The following is an 18,162-nucleotide window of genomic DNA, read 5'->3' on the forward strand; positions in this document are numbered from 1 at the left end:
CTTAAGTGCAGCTGAAAAAACTTCTGATCAAACACTCTCAGAGATGTCATCCAGGCCTAAGATCACAAACAGTTCTCCACGTGAAAGGCAGGCTGCTAACTGGACACGTGGAGAGAAGGAAGTACATCATTCCCAGCCTTACCAACACAGCTGTCTAAGCAGATGCAGGATGTTGTGCTGGAAAACAGAACAAAGCAGTAATCCCGAGGGGTATATAAGACGTTACGTGTTAATAAAAACAAAAAGAGAGAGAGAGAGAAGCATGTTCCCCCTAATAAGCACATTCGGGAGAGTATGGTGTTCCCTTGAAATGATAGCACTAGTCTGAAATGCTACTAAAGCTCAGATTGGAGCTGGTTATTACCTAACGCAGCATACTTTGAAGCGGAGATAGAGTCAGTGATCACAAACACAACTCGGACACTTCTGTATCAGCTCAAGTTTTGTTTTCATTTGATATCAAACTAAACCATTAACAAATCCCTAGGGCTTTAAGGCATGAGGTATGGCTTTACGATAACACTTAAACAGCCCTCAATGCCGTTTTAATGTGCTAAAAAGGAACAGAAAAGGAAAAAAGCCCTATTAAAATATAGGATCTCTGATAAATTTGGCTGCTTTTATGGTCTAGCTAAAAAGGTCAGTTTTCAAATAAGATACGCTGATTGTTTTTTTTAGAATGCATAAAATCAGATAAACTGGAAATTCAGGTATTTACACAGGCATTTTTTCCCGTGCTGGCCAAATACAAATGTAAACTCTTCCTCCAAGTAAACGATAATTTAATCCCATCGCAAATTATTTGTGAAAAGGTCATACAGACAAGTCCCTCCCCGGTTCCCTTTACCTGCTGGCGAGTATTTCTCATGGTAGACTTGATAAGCTCTGTCATGAGCGTCAGCTAGGGCCTGCACGCGGGACTGGTGGTCGTCGTAAGGCAGGCTCTTCAGGACCTCCGGCACGGCGCTGAAGGTGAGCCACACGTCAACCAGGTCCCCAAAAGAGCGGAAGCTGAACTCTGCGTATTCCACAAACAGGTCGGCAAAACCGCCGGCCTCCCCGCGCACAGCCCGCGCGGCCACAGTGCTGGGCACACGCCGCTCATGCAGAACCACCACTGGCCGGAGGCTCGCGGCAGCCAGGGTCTCGAGCAGCTCCCGGTACCACCGCACTCGGGCTTCATCCGGCCTCCTAGCGTCCCCCTCCGGAAGGATGCACGCCCATGGCAGGAAGATTTTGTAGTGCGTCACCCCGGCTTCACGAAGGTGGGAGAGATGCAGGGGCAGCTCAGAAGGCACAGGATCTTGTTGGCACAGGTACTCCTGGGCCTCGCTCCCACCAGGGTCCTGAGCTTCTTTGGGTAGGACTTGGTTCTGCGGATGCAAACTATTTACTAGCTCCCTGGGTAGTGGTCCAGCAATGGCAATAAAATTCTGAGCTAATCCTCTGTCTAGCCCAAAGCTGGGAGAGGCTAACAGGAAAAAAGAAAAGACTGTCTTATATACCAGCTCCATCTCTGCACTTCCTTCAGAAACAGTTATTTCATACTATTTGCACTTAAAGTAAATAGTCTTGGTATATTTCACATGCTTAAAAATGTTTCTTAGGTACTAGTATCAGGTTGATAAAAAGAAAAAAAAAAACATTCACGTATTTTAATTCTTAATAGATTATTTAATAACCACATAGCATAAGAGCACATAATTGAGATCAATAGAAATTTAAATAAAATATTTTCTTCTAAATAAAGACTAAGAACAAGTTTGCAAATACACTCAAAAAGCCCTTCACAAATCATGCCACCTTTCACTTCACTTACGAGTCAAGGCATTCACTAAAGATAGGGGGTTTTGCCCTCCTGGATTAAAACTTTGCTTTGGCCTTGGCTATTTTGAATGTTCTATTTTAAAAGTGCACCAGGAGCGTGTACAAAAAGTCCATCCAAGAACAGAGAGATACAATCAGATGCTGTCACTATCCCTTAGAAGTTTAAAAGTTTTCCTAAAAACCAGCATCAGTCATCTAGAAGGTTAAGTATTTCTTAAAACACTATGTATTCAGATCACTAATTTTTCAGCATCAAAGCACACGCAATGAAAACAGCAACCCCACATACCAGTGACAACAAAGCCACCCCCAGACATCTACAGACATGTAATGATCTTTTATTTATAAGAAAAACAGTGAAAATCTATAGCATAACAAGTTTACTAAATACAATAGAAGAATAATGCAAAATTCCTCTCATTTAAAACAGAAGCATGTACACAGCTTGATGCTGAAAAGAGCTATTGGATGACTTTCCTCTGCATCTGGACAATGGCAGTGAAACCCAGAACGAGTAACGAACCAATACGTTAACGTGTCATTTGTTTAAAAACATCCCAAGTACGTTCAGTGTATATGTTCAGTCATGTATTACTAACCGCGTGTTGGTCCATTCGACAGTCAAGCATTCATATAAATTGAAGATGTTAGCTATATAGGAACTATTGTAAGAATTCAGAGAGAATGCATTTTCCAACACATAACTAGTCAGGTCCATAATCCAGTTCTCAGCCCTTAGTCTTCCAGCAGGTAGTTAGGGTTGACAACCAGGTATGGGTCTTCATCGAAAGTCTCCTCTTCTCTGGAGCCTCTCAGGCCCGACTGGGACAGTTCTATAAGAATGTGATCCTGCAACAGACAAAAATCTGCATTCAGACAAAAAGAGAAAACAACTGTACTTTTTGAAAGCCATCTCGTTTTTCCTACTGGTAGCACCTCCTATTGATGAATTATTTAGCCCTTTTAACTGTGAGCTCCCTTTTTAATAAGTTCCTAATCTTAGCAATTATCTTCAGTGGAAATCTCTTATACCTAATACACTTTCTGGGAACATCTCAGTCCAGCTGATCTGCACCTTTAAAACAAAGGGTATTTTGCCCATTTTATATCTTGATATTTTTTCCTCCAAACAGCCCCAGTATCCCAAGCTTTGAATCCAAAATCTGAAATCAGTAACTTCTGTGGCTGTAAACACTGTGATCTCGGGAAATAATCATTTTTACCTCAGAGAAGCATTTTAAATAAGGCACAATAAATAAGGCTTAAAGCTAATCACTGAATTTGTGTTTCTGTGCGTTTCTGTGTCCTAATATAGGACTAATGCTACAGAAGTACAGAAAAACACTACTTATACTTCTCCAGGGACACAATACAGTACTCAACTACTCAACTTTTTTTTTTTTTTTGATTCTAACTTATTTCAGTGTTTTCTCTGTAGCTATTTTTAACAGAGATTTAAACAAATAAAGCATTTACACTGGAACACAGTGACATGGAAGCACAAGACATATTTCTCCAATTAGAAATATACTATACTAACAGTGAATCATAACTTAAAAACCCCTTTCAGTATCCACACATCTCTGTACATACATAATGTGTAAGTCGATGAATGACTCTCTCTATGATCTTCTTTTTGTTTATAAGCTCTTCTTCAGACTCTATTTCAGATTCAATTTCCTTTAGATACCAATTAATAAGTTCACTCTTCTTTAACGATGAATCGTCCTCTTCTGCAAATAAGATAGAAATCTAATGACACAATGCCAATTGACACAATCTGCATAAACGCAGCAGCATAATACACCAAACTGTTAGAGAAAAGGATTTCTATTTAACATATACGCTGCTGGAAAGAGAAATACACAACAGCCTGTCAGCTTTTCTTCTTTTTCTTAAATCAAGATGTTTAGTATGGAAGGCTCTTGTATTGTAGTTTTATTGGAGACTAAATATTTAGATTCAAAATTGAGGCTTTTGATTCCACGCATTTATATGGCTCACTAACTAAACCAGCAGCCTAGCAAACACCTTGGCCTTCAGCTTCAAGAAGCAGCAGCTGTAAGGAGTGGTACCACTTTCCTCTAAGTAAAGGCAAAAGAAAGTCACGGTCACACAAAACTGAAGAAATCATCCTTCTACAAATACTCAGTATTTTGAATGGATACTGGTTTCCATAGTCATCCAAAAACTTTGTAGTATTGTTACATACTTTCAGATAGCTGCTGCTTTTCACCACAAGAGTAACCTTATTGCAACGGGAATATTTCATCTCCCCCAAGGAGGATGCAGCCACTTGGCGTTCAGTACATACCGGCTCAGGGTATACTTTGGGCTACGGTTGCTGGCATACATTAAAGCTCTTGCCACAACGTTTTCATTGCTGCTGACCGTTTTAGCTATGTTAAACCGGCATATGCTACAAACCCTTTTCCCTGCTCTGCAGCCATATTCCTTGGCTTGCTGGTCTATGACAAATGACTAAGATGTCAGAGCTAAAAAGTCTGTAAAGATGTATTCACAGCAGCAGATGTCATACATCCACATGTGCACGGGGTCACAGTTGACCTAACAAGCCTGGTGTCTCAGCAGGAGCAAAAGTCTCAAGTGTAGTAGCATGAAATGCAGTACCACTGGCTTCCTGAACTAATGGAGCTACCTGTGCTGAATCTTGGCACAGTGGGATTAGTTCACTCAGAGCAGCAGGCGTGTGAACCCCTGCAGAGGTTAAGGTTGCTCTCTTAACATGTCTCAAGTACCTCAAGGTACGAAAGAGCAAAGACTCTACTTACACAGTGATGTTTATCAAGTTCCACTGAAAGCTGCATAGGAAGAAGTGGCAACTCCTGCTCAAAGATCCATAGCAATCACTTCTACCCTAACTTTTTAAAACACAAGACAAGCACAAGCCATTTTTCTCTAAAGTGACTGGAAGACTAAAGGTTTCTTCAGAGCTAAGAAACTCCGTGAGTTTTAGATGAAACTAATTCAGAAAAGAGCTGATCCACACACGATGACACAACTCAAAGCGTGTCATCTTTTTAATAAACAAATTCTTACCTTCCTCTGCTTTCCTGAGGTGCAGCACAAGGAGATTAGAAATCCGTCGATACTCAGAGAAGCCCAGTCTAAGAGAAGCTTTGGGTACAGCATCCTTGCTCACGTCCTCAGGATGGCCATTGATCCCATTCACAAGACCAGTGACCCCAGCTGGAGCTTCTGCCTCACCTGTTTGAACACATGCCCAGGTTTAACTCCGCAATGTGTCTTAACTGTATAATACTCTCTGTGAGTCATAGGAACATCTTGACTTGTCCAACAAAGTGAGTGAAGCCCACAAGGGAAAAGTAAGGGAAAAAGTAGGAGAGTTAAGAACAGGAGTAAAGATCCTAGATTCTTAGTCCCGCCATTACTGGTTAGAGAGATACAGAGAGAGGAGAAAAAGGTGAGAAATGAAGAGAAGTATATACTCAAACAGCGTAAGCTATAAAGGGCTGGAAGTCTTTTTCGCCTTTCAAAAGCTCTCTACCATTGACTCCATCTTGGTCCTCTTGATCCTCCATTTGCTGTTCTTCGTCTTGGTCTAAATTGATGTCAGGAGTCTCAACTCTAATGATAGATTTATTTAAAAGCCTGAAAGCTTCCTTCACGTGTTTTGGATGAACCTGGGAAAGATTTGAAAAAACATGCATTAAATATGCATGGTGGCTGTTCTAGTATTAAAGGTTGTTTCCCTGCTAGCTCCAGAAACTCACCCCCAGAGTCTGATAAACTGGCTTTCTACCCATCTCACCCAATTAAGCATAAGCTGTGAAGTCTCTGCAAGCCAAATTATATCCTGCTACAGGTGTGACTTTGCATTCACACAAGATTATGGAGGGAATATGAACCTTTCAGGCCTTAACTATCATGAAGAGTTGACAATATTTTTACTTAAACAAGACCATCTTGAAGAAGGATCAGTGGGGTAAGAAATATGGAAAAGAATGGGTCTGAATAGAAATAAAATGTGAAAAAAAGTTCGCAATTAGTCTCCTCTGGATTTGAAAAGAAAAAATTAGAAAAGTCTCCTGTAGTTGAGCCATAAGCGAAAAGCTGTCTGTTTCCTTATAAGCTAAACTTAATTAAAATGAACCCAGTGGGTGTCCTTCTCACATAACCAGCGAGCAGTTTAGCATCACTGCATATGTCATTTGAGACCCCTAACCAACACTTAAAAAAACCTGCTGTGTTTTAAAGCAGGGACTAGATGGATAATGGTCAAACTACGTTTTCCAGCTATAACACAACTTACATCTCAACACTGGTTGATGTGAGGAGGAGCTCAGATCACAAACACGTGCTTGACGCTATCCCCTTGTGTTCTCTCTCAAGGAAGTTCAGTTTCCTTGATGGACTTTGGCTTTTTACATTACAGAGGAAAAAGAGCCACGCATGATTACAAACTATGTGAGATTAGGAGAGACACTGCCAGCAGCCCTGGCCGATAGTAATACAGAAGATTGCTCCTCCTATCTTGTATAATTTGACTGGCTGAGAGTGCTGACACATCTATCATGCAAAAACATGCATGTTCTCAGTTTAGACCAACTGACCTCACTTTTGACAGGACACAGCTTAAAAGCAAGCGTCTCTGGCATATAAATTCAGACCGACTATGATTGGTTTCAAAAGTGAAAACATCCAAGTTCTCCTGCTCACCCATAGGATTTAAATACGCACAATACCACAGTCAATTAACTCCCACAGCGTTAATATAGACTTAATACCTCATCACAGCAGTGCATACGGGCCATAGCTTCAGACAGTCGAATCATGCTTTCCAGCTGTCGCACTGTGATTCTCCAGGATGACTTTGTCACTCCAGAACCATCACGCTGACGCAGTCGTTTATACTGCTCCACTATAAAGTCCTCGGATTCCTTAGATATCTGTTTGACATAAGACGGTATAACAACTTGCCATGTTAAAAACATTAAGTTCATGCTTCTCCTGTGAGATCAGTGGTTCCCAGACTTTTCTATACTAGCTACTGGTTTTAGTCTACTGTCCCACATGCTACACATAATAAAAACTATTTTACAATAATATTACAGCTCTATTGTAATAACAATGACATTGTAATAAACATAATAGCATTAACACACCAATTATTTCACAAAAGATCTCTGATCATTTGAATTTTCTGTTCCACCCACTTGCTTCCAGGCATAACTCACTGCTCATCTCTACTAGATTGTTCTACATTTATTCACCCTCCATTCATTTCAAGAACACACACAAGGACGCACACTCAACATACACTGTCCACAGCTTTGCGTACACACTTTGTAACCCAAGCCTATCTGCACACGCACAGATCCAGCTGGCAAAAACCACTCATCCCCACGCGGAAATGAAATGGGAGTTTGCAAAACTCTTGCAAAGCAGTATATTCTACTTTCCAGACTGAAAAATCAGAGGAGGCCATATACTGACTAGCCCTGACAGCCTCTGTCCTCTCACTACAGCTGGACAGATATGGAATTATTCTAGGGATTCCTTTGGCCTTCTCTGGGATACAGACTGTTCTATGTAAGGGAGGGTAAGGGAGGGTGTCCTCTCTCCTGTCATTTGAGAAGCGCTACATTAGAAGAACTTCGGAAAGATCTGATACCACCCATGCAAGCTGCAATTTGGACACACCACAAAAATCTGTGCTGAGAGCAGTTTCCCATATTCTGCATTTTACCACAAAGAAGGCAAAGAGATACTGAGGAACAACATCCTTTTAAAACAAAGACAAACCAGCTATTAAGCAATATGTCAATAAAATACAAAAATCTCTATGGCAGCTACATTAAATACCCCATGACCTTGAGATAAGAGAGCGCTACGACACCACCTGTCAGTTACGATACACAGAGGTTAAAAACTGCCACTGAAGCAATTAACATTGCTAATTATAAAACAGTCTCAGCTGGGCTCACTGGGTCTCCAGAGTTCAGAAGACTACATGGCTCCAAAATATACTGTGTTGCTAGATAATAACCGAGATCACTGCTGCCTTCTAGTGAGAAATCTCAGTAAGTGTCTTTGCATTTGCCTAAAAAAAGCAAGCTGGACAATGACTAGTCCTTTGGACTTTTTCATGCAGTATACTGTATTAATAGATGACAAATAGAATTACCTTTGGTTTAAACTGTCTTGCAAACAGCAGATACCTTCTGATATCATCTAATGAATAGACCCGATCAACAGATTCTTCTATTCTGGAATGCAGATCCACTATGCGTCTGGCAATGGCATAATCTGTAACCTGGGATATTATTGCTCTATTAGATCACTTTCACAACACCAGCCACATAACAAAACAATAGTTATAGTCTTCCTTCCCATCCCGCTCCCTTACCTGCACTCTTCATGGCAGAGCTAGCTTTCCCAGAAGCAAGATTCTCTGCCAGAAGAACCAGGAGAATGTCCTGGAGTGTTTTTAATAAAAGGAAAAACACCAGAGAAGGGACGAAAGGCAGTTTCAACTCTCCTGGGTTATAAGATAGCCAAAGAAACAGCAGAAAGCAACACTTTACAGGGTGGGAACTGTTTTCTCTCTTTTCAGCCTACTTTGTCTCTTTCAATAGTCCCTTTTCAATTAGATCATCACTCTCAGCAAAAGAGTGAAGAGAAAAGTACTGAACCAACATTAATCTCAGTATCTCCTGTGTTCCTAAGGCCAACACCACACAGACTGGTGGTAGCGATCTTAACTTTAGTAACTAGCCCTTTAAAAATTGACTGACGGTGTTAAGTTTGCTAAATCACTACAAGATGAAAGGGCAACATCTTTGTATTCAGCAGAGAATTTTCAAATGTGTACTGCCAGCTCATAGCTTTCTAGACAGAGAAGAAAGGTACAAGGAGCAGGCAGGCTCTCAGGAGATCGATTTCACCTAAAATTGCCCAGCGGTGGCTGACAGAGATGGTCATGGGACAGGAGCACGTGATGTATGAGCACCAGCTGAGAGAGCTGGGTCTCTTCAGCCATAAGAGAAATCAACTGCCTAATTGGAGGGTACAGAGGTGACGGACTCCAAACTGTTCCTGGAAGTACTGACCGACAAAACAAGAGGCAAAGGATGTAAATTGGACCACGAGGAACTCTCATCAGCTATAAATTATTTTTTTTTCCCCCAAATATATTAGAGTTGCCAAACATCGGAGCAAGGGCCCAGAGAGGTGGCAGAATCTCCATCCTTGGAGAAAAAAATCAAAACTCATCAGGTCAAGGCCCTGCCAACTTATTATTAGTGGTCTCCTTTGAGCTTGGGGTTGGACTAGAGACCTCCAGAAATCGTTTCTGATGTAAATTACTCTACAGTTCCTTAAAATTACCTCATTACATTCATCCACAAGAATGAAGAAGAGATCAAACCGAGACATGATGGGAGCTGACAGGTTTATATTCTGTTTCAGTGACTTGGATCTGTCATAACGCCCACCAACTGGGTTTGCTGCAGCCAAAATGGAGGTCCTGGCATTCAGGGTAGCCTGACAATGGAAAAAAGGAGAAGAAAAAAAAAAAAAGGTGACCACTCGCTAAAGGAATCAACTCACTGCAATTCCAGTGGGTCAGCATAGCATCAGTAAGCTACCCTGTAACATCTCCACAAGGTTACCCGTCTTTCATACAGAGATACAGTGGAGGTATTACAACAATGGCTCCTTAAAAAAGCCAAAACTCTTCCGACTAGTACTTTCTAACCAGCAATCTGCCCTGATCCAGAGTTTGCATAATCAGTAGTTCAACACTGTTAGACTCCTGCCTACAGTATTGAAGCTAGCACTTAAAACTCCTTTTCACAAGCACTTAAAATCCCCTTTCACAATACACAATTTACTTCTACAAATAAGTACAAGTCTACATTCTCTTCTGGGGATACTTCAGGGTCAGGATTTTCCCATCTTGGTTCCCACTTTCTATTTCCTACTAACTACTCTCTCTTTCTTCCTTTCAGTAAAATTTCTTATTTTTTTCTGGGTATGTGGCACAACAACTTAGCAGCTAAGTGGTATCTCTGCTGTTACACTGAGGCAGTTACAGAGCTGAAATGGAAACATGACAGAGGATGACACCAGAGCAGTACATGGAACAAGCACTTAGGTGATCATGCGGACTGGACGATCAGAGGAATAGCACAAGCTACCTTTACTCCTGCTTTAGTAATGGATATAGTTTGCTGCTCCATTGCTTCATGAATGGCTACTTGATCCCGCATGTCCATTTTGTCAAATTCATCAATGCAACAAACCCCCTACAGCAGAAGAATTAAAAATAGCAAGTTACCCAAATTTGATCACTTTTGGAGAAAAACCATCTTAAAGACAGTTTTGGGCTTTTTGTCACTAATCATAATCATTCCACAGATGGAGGAACTCTCTAGCTAGTGGACTTACATTATCTGCCAACATCAGTGCTCCAGCTTCAATAACAAATTCGTGAGACTCTTCATCTTTTACAACAGCCGCCGTTAGACCGGCGGCACTGGAGGCCTTTCCGCTGGTGTACACGGCACGAGGACTGAACTCTTCCACATGCCTATTGAGAGAAGTAACAGTGAGGAATTGAGTTGCGTGAACTTAAAAAAAAAAAAAAAAGAAACAAAACATTAAAACCTGCAGAAACAAGACAGCTTTAACACAGCACTGCTTTCAAACTCTAAAGCCAAAACTCATTCCTTCTTTCAGACAGCAAGGACTTACTATTAATATTTAGGTAGGCCCTCCCATCGATATCGATGTTCAAGAGCGTCCTTGGGAAATAATAACCATCTAACTGCAGGCTGTCAAAGGTCTGTTATTCACCTCTGGCTACACTGCCAGAAAAAATAACCCAGACCTCCTCCTAAAGGGTTTCTGCTGACTTCACAGGCTAACACAGCTCCTCACAGGTCAGGTGAAAGTCAGCACAAAGAAACAAATAGCTTCATAGCAGGAAGCAGCTAGACTGGCCTCAGGCAGCCTAAAGCAGCCTCTGTGGCGCCTCCACACTTCTGAGATATGGTGTATGCTGCAAGTATCTCGGCCTCGCGGAGAAAGATGCAGAGGTAAGTGAACGCAGTGTTAGCAACCCTGTGCTTCCTGTGCCAACCAACACATCAAGTCAGTCCTCCAGAACAGTAGTCCCCAAACTGGTCTGCCACAGAAAGCGGTATGCAAGGAACATAATAAAATACGAAATAGTATTTCAATTAAAAAAAAAAAAAAGCATAAGACTGAGTAGTCAACAATTGTTATTCAGAGGTAACAGCTGTCTATTTGTCTGAAGTGTTTGGGACCCTCCAATTTAGACTGAGCTAAAAATGAATGAAACAGAAAAAATCATTAAGATACGCAATAAACTCTGTAGCTTTGATATTCAATGCCTTTCAAAAAGATTTGGAAATATGTATTTTCCTAACTGCCTAAACAACAACCACCAAAATCTTAATTCATTCCTTGCTGTTGCTGCCACAGGGGCTTGTTAAATTTGCTTCAGCCCTATTCAAGTAACTCAGCCACACCCAAGCAATTTCTGGAAAATATTCTTCAATATGGTACTTCCCTTTCCTCTGTTTAAGGTTAAAAAAAAAAAAAAAAGCACAGTAAACACTTACAGCTCTAGTCACACTGGTTAACATTTCAATATTGAGTTTTAAAGAGATGCTTACTTTAGAAATTGGCTCTTGGCTGTACTTGGATCACCAACAACACAAACATTGATGTCCCCACGCAGTGAAGTGCCTTCTGAAGTGGTCTTTGGAACTCCTCCGAAAAGCATCAGCAGAACTCCACGTTTCACTTCATCATTACCTGTCCCAGAAAAGATACTCAAAAAAAAAATCCAAAACACAGCTCCCTGTTTTTCCTATTTAAAAAATATTCTGATTTTAGAATTTTAGAGCATCTTGGCTCATCCCCTCAGAATCCACTTGCTTGCTAAATATCCACTAAAAACTACATTTATGTGCTCAAGCACAAAATCAAGGAAGAATGACTCAGATGGCAGGTGAATTCCTTAACGCGGCAGTAGCTCACAATATGGATAAAATTCAGCCGGTAGCTTTTCAGACATAAAGAAAGTAAGCAAGCCAACTAGTTCAGAGCCAGAAGCAAGAACTTCAAACACACTCTTAGACGTGCGTGCATAAGAATATGCAAATATTTGGGACTCTTACATCTTTTGAAGGATGCCCATGCAAAATAAAGCATCTATCCGACTATGAGTTGTTGAGTTTAGCTGTAGATGATCCAATAGCAAAACCAACCATTTTGACTTAGGCGTTAATGTTTGAACACAGGTTCTCCCCTCCTAGCAAAATCAGTGATGGAGGGGACAGCTCGAGACAGTTGGCACAGGGCTACAAAATGGCACTAAAAAGACATCAGAAAGAACTGATATTTTCACAAGTGAGATGTCCCCGCTTTGATGCAACAAGTGGACTCTTACCGTGGATAGTGGGGAAGAGGCTGGTACACAGATTGTGATAGAGGTTTTTATCCTGGCTCATTTCAAACACCTTTTCCCATTCTTTCACAGACATTTGGTTCTTAATGCTTTCCGCAGTCTGTTCTTCATCTCGGAGCTCTTTTCCACCAAACTAAACAAAGGATATTCAAAATATAAATGTTATACCAATGAAAAATATGGCCATTACTGAATGAAAACACTGCAGACAAGAGGTTATACAAGTTTGCTGTGTAAGCTGAGTAGGAGGAACACATCCAAAAAGGCTGACCTCAGGTTAAGGAAGCACATCACCTTAGACCTTAAAAAAAAAAAAAAAATCACACACCAAAAAACCCTCAGAGAAAGACAATTCCCCAGGGGAATTACAAGGCCCTTTATTACTCTAGAATGAGACAGGAAACTTCTACACCCAGGAAATAACAAACACTGCTTTTGTTGTACGTGATGGTCAAGCTGCTAGCAGAATTATGGATTAAAATATCATAACGGCTAGTGAGATCATAACAATAATATAACCATGGCTAAAATCCAGCCACAATCAATATTATTTATTAATGCTGTAGTAACATCCAATGGCTTCATAAGATAAAATAGAGGGAACAAGAAGGATGCTTTATTTTGTCACAGTGGGGGGGAAAAAGCTATGAGGATTCCCTGGAGAAGGAAGAAATGCTGGAGAAATGGGTGAAGGCTGAATGCAGACAAGGGGATCATTTATCTCCTTAGAATAAGTTGATAAAATTGTCTTTACAGTTCATAGCAGTCTTCACAGATGTGTTATCTGCCAAGGAAAGAACTTGCTATATAAATCCAATCAGAATATAGAGTCAAATGTAGAGTAATGTGGTACATATATAAAATTAAAGCTTTAGCCCCCCTCAACTTGAAGTAAAAGAACAGAACAGAAATCATCAACATTTTTAAATCTATTTTCTTTCCACACTCACCCGTGGATTTGTTGGTGCAACATAACAAGCTAGGAAGACTAGTTTATATGACAGCTCTCTGACTCCCAGGGCACGAAGTCCTCGGATTCCTTCGGTTTCATAGCCCTCCGTCCCGCTTACCCGGGAGCCAGTCTCTGCACGCACCCCTGCCATTAGAACAAAGAGTCAGAACAACAGTTCCCAGAACAAGCAGGGGAGGGGACATCCCATTGAGAGTGCAATGAACAGTATAAGCAGTAGCAACAAACCTGGTGTTGAGAGTTGAGCCACATCAGGCACGACAATCAGTGATCCTGTGAAGTCACATTTGTCACCAGCCTGAGCAGACTCTACTGCTTCTGCACGCAAGATCACTTCTACGCTACGAGGAATGCTACCACGCGGCAGCTCGGCCTGCGTTTCCTGAATGCGAACCTGAGGATTAGAAAAATATTAGAGCGCTCAGCAGACACAACCAAGTTCGAAACCATTTTAAAATCAAAGCTGCTAGCAAATAAAGTAAGTGGCATTTGCTCACTGCCATCTATGTCAATCTTATGAAAGTCCTCTTAAAATGATACAAACAAAACACCCCGTTACTAATCACTATCTACAGTCTTGGAGAAACCAAAGGGAACACTCAGGAGAGCTCAGTTCTGAGGACTGAGAAAAGCACTCCAGACACTTAAAACATTCCAATTAATGGGACAAATGCAAAATATTATTGTAAGATTTGATGCATGGAGGATTTGGCAAAGTAAAACAATCTAAAGGAGTGAAACACTGAAGAGACTAGAGACACTTCTTTTTATACTTGTATAAAATAATTATACTTGATGAACCTGCCAGAGGAGACTGACAGTGACCTAAATATGTGGGCTTTTTCTGGCTTACTTAGAAAATAAATGTCATGTGATAAAGCTGCTTTGATTCTATTTATAACTTCCCAAGGCTTAAAAATAAGTCTTCCATAGACAGAAAGAAACTGTTAGTAGAAACTCCCATGCATTTTCTTGAGGCCTTTTCTTGATGCTGACAGAACTAAAATTAACTACCATCAATGTGTAGCAGTGCAAACAATACCCTTTCAACTAGCACAGGAAAGTCTTTATTAGTCCCTCCCCACACCCCCCACCAATATACCTTTTGGAAGTCAACAAATCTTGATTTGTTTGTGTCCAGCAGGAATCTCCTTCTGTTGGCACAGACTGGGTTTCTGCAGATATTTGGTTGCGTGTACTTAAATTGCTGTTCCACGTCTTTAATCACTGTCTGACAGTCTAGGCATAGGAAGGTTCCACTCACAAGTTCGGGATGAACTGGGTGGGTACGTACCACCTGTCCACTGATACGCATCAGTGAGCCAATTTTTGCTGATGTCAATTCTCGAATTCTGTTTAAAACACGAAATTGATAGGGATTGAGTTCTTAGTTGAATTGGCATTTTTATGCCCAGTGTAGTATTCAAGTACTAAGACACTAGGTAGTTTCAGCAGTCTGTGATTAAAGAACAGCTACAATGTTTTCTCATTTTATGACTGTACAGAAACTTTTAATATTGGTTTGAGCTTAAATATTCATCTAAAAGTTACTTCAGTTGTGCTTCAAAAAATAACTTAACCTAAATCCTTTTTCAAAAAGACAAGCTACATGTGTCTGCCGAATATGATGAACATAGTGATATTAGTGAGAGTGATATATTAGAGACATAGTGAACGTTAGTGATATAGTCCCTTCCCATCTAGCCCAGTGTCTGCATGATTCATAGAAGATGAAGTGTTTCAGAACATACTCTGCACAAGATTAGGCAATTTCTTCACAATTGCACTGATAAACTGGAAATTTCTTGCTACACAGTCAAAACATTTTCAGTATGCTTGAACATTTCTTTCCCCACACATAAGTACACCAGTTTTTGGAATCAGTAACCATCTTACTTGTGTCTGGTAGGTAGATCTTGGAATGCGACATAAAAGTCCTTGTTTGAAGGAACATTTCCATGGTCTCTGGCAAAAGTCTTTACTGCTCGGCAGAGATAAGGATAAACTCTGAAAGACAGAAAATAAGCTCAAATTTTACAGAAACTATCACAATGTCTTTTTCACTTTAGCCTGTGTCAAAGGCTTGTACCATCCATTTGCAGGTTCTGTCTTATACTGCCACACTATATAAGAACACACCAAAGCTAGTCTAAATATGCTAAATGTGAGACTACTGCATATTACCATTTGCTTTATTATCCAAGGAGGCTTATTTTATGCCAGTTTACCCATATAATAAGTGGTAGAGCCTGAAAATCAGTCATTGGATCAATAAAACATTTTCAGAGTAAGAAGTGCTAAAGTTTACACTATGTTTCCATACTGATCACCTATTTACCAGAGTAAATGCAATTGCCTAGTTAAGTCGTGCTTCTTAAAGAGACAGAAGTAATAAGTATCAGTCCGGTAAGAAAAAAAAAAGTTTTGATCCAATAAAAAACATGTTTTAAATGGTAAGAGTTTTCACCCTAGTGAAAGCAGATGAATATTTGTTAAGACCTTATGGGCCTGAGACTGCATTGCTCGGCTCTCAGGTAATCTCTACGTTTTACCTGTAAAACTCCTCCTGAACAGTGGTAGAAAGCTGCTGATTGAACTGCTCCAAATCCACAAAGCTTACGATCAGCGTGTTCCGCTCTGGCCGAATCAGTTCTTCAGCATCACGCAAGTATTTGACCTCCCCGTCGCTGTTCTGGAACCTGAAAGCGAGTATGGTTCAAGAAAACATTCGCAGTTATACATGGGGCAGCAGTTGAACGCTTCTGAACGCCACAGAGGAGAAGAAGGAAAGGATATGCCGCGGGGCATCCCGGAAAAACACAGCATCCCACATTCCCTTGCAAATGTCTTTCCCAACAGCCTCTTTCCTCCTGTCCCCTTTCTTCTATAAAGGCCCCAGACAGAAAGAACCGGGTCTGCATTTCACATAGCTGGTTTATCACCCGGGATTTTATTTATGGTTTAAGGATGACTCTACCGAAGCGAACGGGTTTGGCTTCCTTGGGGCCGATCGCGCTCCCAGGTTCCTTGTTTGTGCTAAAGGACCCCCTGGAAAGCGAAGCCTCGGAAGTCCAACGTATTAACTTGCCGGAAGCAAGGCGCGAGGGGGATTTTGAAGCTGGCAGCCACCAAACTTTGCGAAAAGCGACCAAGCGAAGAGGCCTGAAAGAAGAGCTGCAGCAGAAGCGAGCTCGCAGGGGTTTTGCAAATGGAGGGAGAGCCGCCCGCTGCCTCCCGGCGCCCCTTCCGAGGCTGACAACCCGCAGCGCAACAGAGAGGGCCCTCAGCGGTGAGCCCAAGCGGCCGGGGAGGGGCGCTCCCGCCTGAGGGCGGGGGGGGCCCGCCGCGCTCCGGCCCTCGCCAAATGGCGGCCTCCTCCCTGAGGCGCCTGCACCCCGCGGCCCGCCGCCGCCCGGCCGCACTCACTCCTCCAAGAAGTCCTGGAACAACTTCTGGCACTTCTCGGCCACCTCATCGCGGAGCTGTGGCTGCGACTGCGCCGCGCCCGCGTCGCCCCCCGCCACGGCCGCCAGGTCCATCGCTGCTGCTGCTGCTGCTGCTGCTGCTGCTGCCGCTGCCGCTGCCGCTGCCGCTGCCGCCGCCGCCGCCACACGCACCCGGCAACGGTTCGCGCCACAGCGGGACCCACGTGCTCCGCCGCGCCGGCCAATCGGCGGCCGCCGACCCGCAGAGCCCCGCCCCGCCCCGCCGGCCCTCCACACACCACCCCCCCCACACCCTCTCCCGCGCGGACGCTTTCGCGCCAAACGCGATGGCGTCAGGGCTGGCGCGAGGCGGGGTCACGCTGCGCGCGTGCGCGCGGCGGCGGCCGTTGGTCGGCCGTTAGTCCGCCGCGGGGGCGGGACGCCTTGTGTGGAAAGGTGAATTTCTGCCCCCTCCCCCCCCCCCCCCAAGGGGAAAGGCTTAAAGAGGCTGGATGTAGGCTGCGGTAGGGCTCTAGGTAACTGCCCGGGTGTTACAGGGCTGGCGGCTGCTCGGGGTTTGGGGAACTGACCCTGACCGCTGTCGTCAGCGCCCTGTGCCCCACAACAGCGGTTACCCCTGCCGTGGTGCTGTGCTTCTGCTCAATGAACTTGTAAATGCAGTTGAAGACTTAAATCTGTGACAGAAAAATGTATTCTCTGAGCAAGGAGGTGCCTGCCATGTGTGATTATAGTAACTACTCGTGGCTTTGCAGCTTGGTGGGCTGGTGTGTGTTAGCCTCATCTGGATCAAATTAGCACAGCGTTAGGCTGGTCTGACTTTTACAGTTTGCTGGTTTCCTAGAGAAGGAAAAAAGTTAGAATAATTGCGGTTAAAACTCTGCTGGTACATCCAGGGCAGTGGTGAAGAATCAGGGTGCTGTGTGCCCTGCACTGTGTGAGGGTGACTGCTCGGGCAGCTGTGGGCCCTTCTCGCCGGCAAAGATGGGCTGCAGTGTTTCAACAACACCTTCTGCTTGTGAAAGACTAGCCTCATGTGAAAAGAGCCTGCTTTAAACCAGGTGAGAATCAGGCCTTGGTTTGGAGTTACTTAGCTCCATTTGTAATGCAGCGCTTAACTGTGTGATAGTATAATGTAATGTTTGTCAAGTGATGCCATGACTGACAGCTGCCCCTGAGCGACTGCTGGTGGCTGATGCTGGCAATAGGTGCCAGCAGCAACTATTTTAATGAAGAATTGCTTGGAATTGCTCTGCTACCTGGAAAGACATTAATTTCTCCACCTACACTGGATGGTACTTCTGCTGTGATTAAGGCAGCTGAGGACTGAATTTTTTTTTTGTTTTTGTTTCTGAGATACTTAAAAATGTACCAGCAGCACAAACTTCCTGCAGTAGTGTTGTTATATTCAAAGAAAACAAGAAAATATTAGAACTAAC

General features: G+C 42.7%; 2 protein-coding genes across 2 annotated transcripts; both read right to left on the minus strand.

Annotated features, from left to right (window-relative positions):
• Nucleotides 1-30: 30 nt before the first annotated feature.
• Nucleotides 31-1,558, minus strand: LOC138067672 (lactase/phlorizin hydrolase-like). Its single transcript, XM_068949256.1, has 2 exons — nt 848-1,558; nt 31-177 (listed from the first exon to the last, which is right to left on the minus strand). The coding sequence occupies exons 1-2, from the start codon at nt 1,512-1,514 to the stop codon at nt 155-157; spliced, it is 690 nt and encodes a 229-aa protein (XP_068805357.1). The 5' UTR covers nt 1,515-1,558; the 3' UTR covers nt 31-154.
• A 593-nt stretch (nt 1,559-2,151) lies between these two features.
• MCM6 (minichromosome maintenance complex component 6) lies at nt 2,152-17,006 on the minus strand. Its single transcript, XM_068949245.1, has 17 exons — nt 16,707-17,006; nt 15,833-15,979; nt 15,177-15,287; nt 14,383-14,632; nt 13,509-13,674; nt 13,261-13,406; nt 12,293-12,443; nt 11,514-11,655; nt 10,261-10,402; nt 10,011-10,118; nt 9,199-9,354; nt 7,997-8,125; nt 6,597-6,758; nt 5,357-5,492; nt 4,888-5,055; nt 3,421-3,560; nt 2,152-2,676 (listed from the first exon to the last, which is right to left on the minus strand). Exons 1-17 carry the CDS (start codon nt 16,817-16,819, stop codon nt 2,563-2,565), a joined length of 2,481 nt encoding a protein of 826 aa, XP_068805346.1. The 5' UTR covers nt 16,820-17,006; the 3' UTR covers nt 2,152-2,562.
• Between the last annotated feature and the right edge of the window lie 1,156 nt (nt 17,007-18,162).

This window comes from Struthio camelus, chromosome 6, assembly GCF_040807025.1.
Source record: "Struthio camelus isolate bStrCam1 chromosome 6, bStrCam1.hap1, whole genome shotgun sequence".
Lineage (NCBI taxonomy): Eukaryota > Metazoa > Chordata > Aves > Struthioniformes > Struthionidae > Struthio > Struthio camelus.

Coding starts and splice junctions, on each gene's coding strand:
- LOC138067672 (XM_068949256.1), bottom strand. CDS start 1,514: ATGGAGCTGGTATATAAGACAGTCTTTTCTTTTTTCCTGTTAGCCTCT. Junction 178..847: donor TGAGAAATACTCGCCAGCAG/GTAAAGGGAACC, acceptor TCTGTTTTCCAG/CACAACATCCTGCATCTGCT.
- MCM6 (XM_068949245.1), bottom strand. CDS start 16,819: ATGGACCTGGCGGCCGTGGCGGGGGGCGACGCGGGCGCGGCGCAGTCG. Junction 10,119..10,260: donor CACTGATGTTGGCAGATAAT/GTAAGTCCACTA, acceptor CTTCTGCTGTAG/GGGGTTTGTTGCATTGATGA. Junction 5,056..5,356: donor GGACCAAGATGGAGTCAATG/GTAGAGAGCTTT, acceptor GTGTTCAAACAG/GTGAGGCAGAAGCTCCAGCT.